This window comes from Mytilus edulis, chromosome 10, assembly GCF_963676685.1.
Source record: "Mytilus edulis chromosome 10, xbMytEdul2.2, whole genome shotgun sequence".
Taxonomy (NCBI): domain Eukaryota; kingdom Metazoa; phylum Mollusca; class Bivalvia; order Mytilida; family Mytilidae; genus Mytilus; species Mytilus edulis.
Genome location: NC_092353.1, coordinates 74,196,330 through 74,206,704, shown reverse-complemented (window position 1 = coordinate 74,206,704; position 10,375 = coordinate 74,196,330). Strand labels below are relative to the sequence as shown.

At 32.0% G+C, this 10,375-nt stretch overlaps 1 protein-coding gene across 1 annotated transcript; it reads left to right on the top strand.

Annotated features, from left to right (window-relative positions):
* The first annotated feature begins 481 nt into the window (after nucleotides 1-481).
* On the top strand, nucleotides 482-5,561 carry LOC139492972 (uncharacterized). The gene is made up of 2 exons (XM_071281119.1): nucleotides 482-568; nucleotides 3,561-5,561. Exon 2 carries the CDS (start codon nucleotides 3,597-3,599, stop codon nucleotides 5,559-5,561), a length of 1,965 nt encoding a protein of 654 aa, XP_071137220.1. The 5' UTR covers nucleotides 482-568; nucleotides 3,561-3,596.
* The last annotated feature ends 4,814 nt before the right edge of the window (nucleotides 5,562-10,375 follow it).

The window sequence follows — 10,375 nt, the reverse complement described above, 5'->3', positions numbered from 1 at the left end:
AGTGTACACAAGAAAAACAGTTTTAGGGGAGATAACTCTTACACCGTTAAGTGTACGGTTGAACAGGGTCAGTTTCAAAAGCGCAATAACTGTTCGATATCATGTGCTAAAAATGTAATCGACATCTTGCGAAACCGCATCAATCTTTATATTTGCCACGAGTATGTAGTTAATACGTGAATTTAAACCATCTCATCCTTTGATTTCAGCCTACTTTCCATTCTTTTGATGAAACTTTGATATTTCAATGCAGCTATTCATTCCAATTAACAATTTCTGCAGAGAGAAATTACATTGATATGATGTATTGTAATGATGTGTATATCAAAATATCAATGTATCAATTCGCTAGTTTATTGATGCCATATAGAACATTGGAAAACCTATGACTAAAAATAAGTTAATCTGACATTTATTGCATTTGGTCTATTGTTAGTTTATAACTATTCAGATGTTGTTTTAAATGTTTACATTCACACCATGGAGATGATGTTTATTAGTCTACCTTACATTTTAAGAGTGTGTATCGATTTGGAACTTACACATGTTACAATTGATGTAATAAAAGGTAAGATCATACCAATTTACTTTCATTTCTAACTATTTCATTTCGTCTCTAGCGTTATAAATCATATTGATTATTCACAAATTTATTAGAAAAAGTTCAATACTTTAAAGAAAAAGTAAATATATATAATATTGAATGTAAAAAGTAAAATCGAAGAAATACTGAACTCCGTGGAAAATTTATAAGGGAGAGTGCCATAACAAATGGTAAAATCAAAAGCTCAGACACACCAAACGAAAGGATATAAGTCAAATTCTTGACTTGGTACAGGCATTTTCTTATGTAGAAAATGGTGGGTTAAACCTGGTTTTACAGTAATGGACATTGTTGATCGTTAGAGAAAGCTGAACTGCGATAAAATTCACGATTAATTGTGTTTACCGGCCAGTGACAAATATTACACACAATCTCTCACAATCGTTACGAGCATGCTTTGTGATCAGAACAAATTATAAATTATCATACTCATACGAAAAAAAATGGAATGAAATCATAAAAACAGATTACTAGATTTATTACCAGAAATCATATATCGAAGATTAAATAGTTTTTAAAATCAGTAGATTATTCAACATTTATACAAAAAAAAGAAAGAAAAAATCGAAGTTCAATGCAATCATCGATAAACAATATGAATAAAATGTAAAATCACAAAAATAGTGTAGTCCGTGGAGAATTCAAAACCGAAAGTCCCTAATCTAATGGCGTAATCAAATGATAAAACACATCAAACTAATTGACAACTGTCGTAAATTCAAAAGCAATGTCAATAATATATAATATATAATATAATCGTAAGACCGAAGATGTTTGTTGAATACCTCTAATTATTCAATTTCTGAATGTTGATACCAAATTCCAAAAATACAACTCTGTGTTAGATAGGTAAATATTTGTCCGATAAGATTTTGTATGAGTTATAACACACACAGTCGAGAAATAATAATTATGCAAAAACAGACACAAATTGACTGTCATAGAATAATTGTTTACCCAAGACTTCTATTACTCCAGTTGTTGCAGTAAATGACGCTTTTTACACTAGCTTTACAAAGCTATGAGAAACTCTGGTTTTGAACAATTGGAACAACGTTAGGTAGAATAAACTAAATATTTGTAGTTGAAAAGTCTCTAGATGGAATAAAATAATGAGGGTGTTGGGACTTTTTAGTCATTTTAGACGAGAAGTACTTTTTTGTGTGTATATAGGTGTTGTCCTGAATATCAATTATATGGTAATTGTTTTTTATAGAGAATAATACATGGCAAAATCCGTATAATATGTCGTATCATCCCGAGACATCAATATCAGCCCAAGGGCCTTTAGGCCCGAGTGATGATATTGGTCGAGGGTGATACGGCATGTGATACGGATTTTGCCATGTGTTATACGCTTTATCATATATTTCAACAGAAGAGTATTATGTAATATGAACTGTTTTCTGATCCATAGCACTGGGTTACCTTCCGTTCTACTTTTGTCTTGTTTAAAAACAGAACTGCTCAATTACTTATCCGAAGCACCTGGGTTGCCTTACAATTTGCGTGCTGTTGTTTTAAAAATATTTTGTTTGTTATTGTATTTATTTATGTGTTTTGTATTTTTTATAGTTGCATTTAGTGTGCCAACAAATATGAAAACTTGACGTTCGTGACGTCACATACAATATGAAAACTTGACGTTCGTGACGTCGCATACTAAACAATGACGTCATTCATAAAATTTACCTATTTTGAAGAAAATTTTCTTAAGCAAAAAAACCAAAAAAAACTGAGGTTATGTTAAAAAAAAAAAAGTAGGGGTGTGATAAAGGGTATGTGATAAAGGGTATGTGATAAAGGGTAGGGGTGTGATAAAGGGTATGCGATAAAGGGTGCGCATCAAAGTTGCGCGATATGGATTAAACAGCAGGCTATTTATCAAATATGCAAAACTACTGTATTTACTACTAAACATATGATAAATAAATTTAATGTTTGCAAAAGTATAAATTATTCTTATTACTAAGGATTTTCTTATCCGAGGCATAGATAACCTTAGCTGTATGTTTTCACGCTTTTTTTACGGAATTTTGGGTCATCAATGCTTATTAACTTTATACATGTTAGGTTTTCTGACTATATTGACCTAAGCGTCACTGGTGAGTCTTGTGTACATGAAACACGGGTCTGGCGTATTAAATTATACGCCTGGTACTTTTATACCTATAAGCATTTCAAAATGTATTATCGTATTTCTTATGTATGTATTTCTCTGTTCTGAATGTTCTTGCATTTATTTGTACTGTAGTTCTGTCATGTGATGTCTTCCTTCTAGTGTTATATTCAGCATTGCCATAAATGCGCCAGGTTTGGCTAGCCACAAAGCCAGGTTTAACCCAGAATTTGTTCTTACAATGTCCGGTACCTAGTCATAAAAATGGCAGTTGTTATCTTTTAACTCGTTTCTGTGTGTGTTACATTGTCGTTTGGTTTTGGTTTTGGCACTTTAGTATTTCTGTTGTTCCGTTGTTTTCCTATTTTAGTTGATGTGTTTCCCTCGGTTTTAGTAACCAAGATTTATTTTCTCTTAATCGATTTATTACGTTCGAACAGCGGTATCCTACCGTTGCCTTTATTTGTTCTATGCATGTAGCATTTGTTATATGAATCTATTGCGAAGAGAATATGCAAAATGAAAAGTAGCTGCCGACGATGACGAAAGAAAATAATATTACCCGAGACAGTTATGCTTTCAGTTGTTTTTAAATTGATAAAATCTTTAGAAGTGTCATAAAACCCGAATCCCTGCTTGCATTCAATTAAGATTAGTATTAGGTGTTAGTTCTTTTTTGGCACATTTTCTAATGACTGTAAATATGGTTTTGCCTTTTGCTTCCCAAAGCATTTTGCCCTCAGGGATTAAAAAAAGGCAAAACAAAAGAACACGCGTTCTAATTTGTTGTGTATTTCAATATCCTTTTTAAAGGTCATGTTCGATTGAATATTTTAGGTACCGAGTTAACCATCAAGCTATATCAGCAACATAATGGCATCGAATAAAAGAAAATCACTAGAATTCTTTACGTATCTATGTCAAAAAATAGGATCCGGTGATATTGTGAAGGCAAGACGATTACTGTGTACAATCGGGGATATAGCCTTGGATAATAATTTTCCAAAAATCAGCAGTGGAAGTAAAGGGGATGGACTAAATTTTAAAGATAGTGACACCGATCTTATGTTTATCGAACCTGATTTGAGAGTATATGAATTTGAGAGTGATGTCACTGCTACTGATAAAGCGGATTTGATTATGAATAAGGAGGAAACGCCCCCATGTTTCACCTATCTATGTTTATTAAGCAATCATAAGGTGTATCCTCGACTGATGTTCCTACAAAAAGATGGAAAAGTTCTGCTATCAAGTGAACTATTTAAAAAGCATCGTTTCCGACAATTGATAAAAACAAAACCTACGTTAAGGCATACTCATGGAGCATGTATAACTGACGATTTCGAAGAGCATGACATTGCATATTGCATTAGATGTGAAAAATGGATATCACAAGCGCAACCGTGGATTAGCAGACCACGTACAGAATGGCCTCCATCTAATCTTATTTCACAAATAACATCATTAGGTGTTCTATTTGTTCCTATCGGTTGTAAAGGATCAGTAAATGAACATTTTGAATGGAGGATATCGTTTTCAGTTGCAGAAAAATTATTGATCTTTTCATGGAGTCATACCCAGTTACTGTGCTATGCTTTATTGAAAATCCTGCTGAAAGAAATTATACAACAGGTTGGCGACCTTAAAGATTTACTATGTTCTTACTTCATCAAAACTCTAATGTTTTGGTTATCTGAAGAATCTGATCCGTCTATTTGGCGACCAGACAACATTATTCCTGGTTTTATGGCATGCTTACAGAAATTGTTATACAGTATAGAATATTCAACACTGTTACACTATTTCATTCCAGAAAGTAATCTCTTTTTCTCAAGGTTCAATACGAGAAGCAAAGAAAAGCTAATCACCCTTCTTCAGAATTTATATCATCAAGGTATTCAATTATTTTCTTCATCAGAATCTTTGCGTGATTTGTCAATGTTTTCTTGTGGTGTTACCAATTCAATTGAGAGGAACTCAAAATTAGCAGAAGAAATAATACAGCTATTCCCACTTAACAACGATAGAGGACATATAAGGAGATTGATGTACAACTTCCTACACCACTCTAAAAGTAGACTAGGAAAACATATCTTTAGTCTATTTTTGTCAAATGTACACCAGTTTGTATCAAAAAGTACAGATGGTCACCACAGATCAAACAACAAACAACACTATAATGAGTACAAACATGAGCTCAGTCACTTGTTGGTAGGTTTGCAATCAGATGTATTATCAGGATGGCTGGTATTGGCCTCATTTTCCAATGTTCATAAGAATTATCCAGCCGCATTAGCTGTAATAAACCATGCTTTGTCTAAATGTACGGACGAAACCATCACTTTGTCGAACAGTCATACTCTTATTTCAGATTTTGCTTTCAATGATAAAATGAAAGAATATGTAACAAAATTGATAGGACCAGATAACTATATCAAAGCCATAAAACATTTAATGATTCTAATGCTTCGTATTGATCCAAACACTATAGCCATTTTACCAGAATTACGACAGGACATCAAACACCCTTTCACCATCTTTCCTTGTATACCAGTGGCACACTTCATCCGTTTTTTGTGTTGTTACCACTTAGACGATGTTACCTCATGTATGGACTCTATCGATCAATTATTACATTCAATATCAAAACTTGTTAACGATGACATGACAGTATCTCCAAAATATTGGTTCTTATACATTTATTCAATGCTTTTTCTAGGAGTAGCAAAAAATATGATAGGTGATAAAGCATTCGCAAAAGACTGTTTTCAGGATGTTGCAATAAGAGATGTCTTACAAAAAACAAGTGCTTATAAAAGGCTGTATCAACTCAGATGACATTACCATATATAATGTATGTCTTATTGTTTAGAATTGACAGAGAAATAAAGTAGATAAACAGCTACAGGTATTAAAGATTTCATCTGCAGCAATTGTTCTAATTAGATTTGTGTTGAACATACATAGTTGTGTTTGTCTCCTTGGCGTTTACATCAACCTCATAAGAATGACAAAAAGTAACAATATGTTTTTGTATAGTAAATAATGGTACATTGGAAACATGTATTTGTTTATATTTTTGCATCTTCTTTGTTCTATCATGCTAGTCCTTTTGATTGGAAATGGTTTGATATTACTGCAAAGGTTCGGTCTAATTTACTAACAAGGTGACTTTAACATATTTAAACGACTACTAACAAATAACAGAAATGTTAAAGCTTTTTTTTTCTTAACTTAAATGAAGTAAAGCACAGTTTTAAGCAGAACTGCAATGATTTATATGCTAATGTTTTTGACGGATGAGGGATGGCTGATGCCAAAACAAATAAGGAAAAAACATTTGTTCCAATAGTTAAAAGTAACGATTAATGAATAAAAGAGACGTGCTTCATTGCATAACCGTAGACATTACCCAGTAAACATTACTGGTCTCACCCCCTTTGTAATCAATGTTTATCTCACAGTGGTTGTCTGTTCCCGGGATTTATCGCCAATTAGAACATTTTCCCTTTCATCTCACTGCCTTTCATTTTTGAGATCATGGACAGGACGTAATATTTGAAAACATAGGCCAATCACATCATGTATCAGTACAGCAACGTAGGACTCATTTTAGGAAATCATAGAAAGTAATCATAAATAAGTTAATGGGAATGAGACAATTAATTGGATCATCGAGATGACATTTTAAGTTAAAATATAAATTCCAGTATACGAAATTTTCCCAGTTTTGTTTTGTCTTAATTTTTCGTTATATAATTGTTTAGAGTATCACCAGCCCAGTAGTTAGCATTTCGGTGTTGACATGAATATCAATTATATGGTATTTTTTTTTTTTTATAAATTTACTGTTTGCAAAAGTATAAATTATTCGAAAAACTAAGGATGTTCTTATCCCGGGCATATATTACCTTTTTTTGGCACAACTTTTTGGGAATTTAGGGTCTTCAGCCTAATTTTTTTTATCTACGAGTCTCTGAGGAGTGTTATGCAGACAAACCGAGCGTCTGGCGTAACAAATTAATAAGCCTATTAACTGTAATAACTAATTAGAGGGGCACAAACTACGAGATATAGAAATAAACAATCATCAGTTTCAGGGAAATAGTGAATTAAAAATTCATTTTAGCAACCAGTCATTTCCAGTAAGGTTCAGTTGTACAGAAACATTGCTAATGAATTATCCTTTTGCAAGTAAATAATTTGACCTCAATGGATCCGTATTCATGTGAACCTCAACTGAACCTGCTAGCTATATATTGGTTACGCATGAACTAAAGCGTGATCAGCTTTGAAAGGAAGCGCATGACAACATGCATTTCCTTGTCTGCTTACTTTGTTTTACATTTTAGACTTTTCGATGCTATAAGTTACACTTCCTCACAGACTTATTAAACGGACGTTTCCGAATTGTTTTAAAACAATTCATCAAAGATACTGGTCAATTATGTATATCACACGTATGTTGCATTTACATAAGACTCATTAGTAACGCTCAAATCATTAATTCTAAATTTAACAGTCTAAAGTTATCCAAGTGATAAAAGTTTTGGATCAAATATTTCATACTTGTTATGACGTAGTAGTAAACGATGATAAAGAGGAAGTCGTAAGCTGGTCTAATCTGGCCTATGTCGTTCGCTTTCATGTACTTCTAGGATTATGCAGGTTACAATCGGTGCTTGAAATATGGTTACACACAGGTAAGGTTGTTGTTGTATCTATCTTCTATTTATCAAGTGGTCTGTGATTTTACTTTTGATGCATATACCATGTCCAGATTGGCTAAACTTTATTATTTAGAGCTCTTCTATATCAGTCTTTGGATTTTCAAATATTCTGGTTTCCAATATCATTGAAAATCTAATCTGTAAAAGTAATTTTAGTTTTGTTTACATAAATTCAACCTCATGTAATTTCAGATTTCATTATCAAACTACCAGTAGCGTATGTCATGCTTTTCTTACTCTTTGAACAGTACCAGATGTAAAAGTTGCATATCATAAAATGTGTTATTCATTGGTATACAACATAAATTTCAGAATAAACAATTCTACAAAGTACTAGTAGCTATTTTATACAGCAGTTATCTTTAGCTACCTATCAATGGTTAAATACTTGTGCTAAAATAAGCTGCATATTTGTATAAATATTTCGAAATGAAATATCAATTAAAATTAATAATTGACATTCAATACAAAAAAAAACAACATTAAACATCGTAATAATGAAATACAGAAATCTGAAATTCTGTCATTTATCAATTAAAAACGTCACTACTTGAGAAAAACGAAAATAGAGACGGCCGGATATTGATTCCATTATCAGCCCTACTTTTAAGTCAAGACTTCAGGGTTAAACTTCCTTACAAATAATTTCATAAGTCCTCGGGACAGGACAAATTTTCGCGATTATCTGCATGAATACTTCGATTATACTACTATAATATATAGAGACTCTCTTTATATCATAGCAGAGATCGCCGTGGAGAAGCAACTTGAAATTGATAGTTAATAGCACAAACACTTTTTTTATGATAATTAATATCACGGAGATCCAAGTATGTTTATAGTAAACAGACACGCCAAAAATGATGGAATTCGACAGAAAACAAAATAATAACGGACTTTGGAAAAAAAGAGAGAGGGCTTTAAAAAATTGTCCTGTCTCCATGTACCAATGACTTTTGATGCCTTTGCTGATGTTCTCCCATTATACAGTGGTGGATCCAGAAATTTTCATCAAAGGAGGGAGCACTGACTGCCTAAGAGGGGTCCCACTCCAGTCATTCATCATTGTTGCCCTATGTACTCAACAATTTTTTTAACAAAAGTATGGGGGGTCCACCGTGGAGAAGAAACTTGGAATTGATTGTTAATAGCACATATATTTCTTAAAAGAGTAATATGCTGTTAACCTACTCTAGTGAACGTGACACATGTTCTTTTGGGTTTTTTTTATCCCTGGATGCAAAAAGCTTTGGGAAGCAAAAATACAAAAACATATTTAAAGACATTAAAAAATGTACAAAAAAAACTAAAAAAAAAACTTAATACTAATCTTAATTATATGAAAGCAGGGTTTTGGGTTTTATGACAATTATAAAGATTGTATAAATTTAAAACAACGTAAGACATAATTGTCAAGCTAAATATTCTCCTTTTCAATATGCATAATTTTATCAGATTCAAACTTGATACCCCTATTAGCTCCCCTTATCTAACGGGAAATTTTGAGCATTTCTTATTTTTTAAAGTCTAGCGTCGTATGACATCCGTTCATTTTCTTTCGTCGTTGTCGTTGTCGTTGTCGGCAGCTACTTTTTATTTTGCATATTCGCTTCTCAATAGATTGAACTAACACATGTTACATGTATAGAACAAAAAAAGGCAAAAGTTTTATACCGCTGTTCGAATGTAATAAATGGAAATAAAAAAAAAATAAATCCCTTCTACTCTTTCCGGTGTATACCTGATTCCAGTGTAATTTTAAAATCCGGGTTTTTGTTGTCATAAAAGCACGTGCATGGCTCGGAGGTCGGAGTTTACAGACAACTGGTTCCCCGCTATATGTCAACGGATGTAAATACGTCAACAGTCTTTATTACAGGTAAACAAATATTTATAAGCTCAACATAGTGTTTTTTCGTCCATTCTAAAACCATTGATATGCCATGAAATTTCAAGCGATCTAAAAATAGTTAATATTCATTCAAAATCAATCTACTGTTATTGATTTATCGTCTGCCATGGGCAAATCGTCCCAAACAACAGTCACGTGATAATAAAACGTTCTAATGACTCTGGAAAAATCTATGAAAAGCTTGCTTAACAAAAATGAACAATTTTACAATGCTTTTAGAAAAAGTTATTTATCATTTTTTTATGTTATTGAAAACGATTTCTGTTGATTGAATTCAATTGAAATTTTTATAAATGGATACGAAAAGAACGTTTACCATAGATTACTGTGCTGAAAAGACAAAATATTGCACAATGAATATAACAAATGCTGCTATACAGTACAAGTTAAATTATTGCAGCTATATATGAGAAAAAAAAACATTTTGCTAACAATTTGATTCAAAGCAGATTTTAGTTTTTAATGGTCATTTTTTCATGTTTTAAGTGTTTATGAGTGTTAATTTTTATTACAGATATCTTCAATTCTGCAGTGATGATTATGAACATTAGTGTTTTGAGAAGAGGGAATAGTTCTTTACGAACGTAAACTGCAACACAGAACAATATTTTTTCCATTGTTCTGATTCAAACAAACACACAATAGTTTTAAAACTGTTTAAAAAATTATCTTTTTTTTTCATGTATTCAGGTAATTTTTCAAATATTGAAAATTTGTGAAATTCTTGTTTCCTTATAGACATCCAAATTTATCTTTATGGATTTTTCACAATAAAAGTAAAAAACTAAAATAAAAAATTCTTACAATATTTTTTTTTTTTTATTTCTTGCACATTTGACTCTGTAAATAATTTTCATCTTGCAAATGTAAATTGTCCTGAATAAAACAATGTTTTGCTCATTTGTGTTCTTTACTGGAATATTAAGGTTATTTGATGCACAAAATAGGGTGCATTAGTGTTCTAGTTGTCCTCCATACTATATTTTATCTTTGCACCGGAAAGAGGTTAA

Coding starts and splice junctions, on each gene's coding strand:
- LOC139492972 (XM_071281119.1), top strand. CDS start 3,597: ATGGCATCGAATAAAAGAAAATCACTAGAATTCTTTACGTATCTATGT.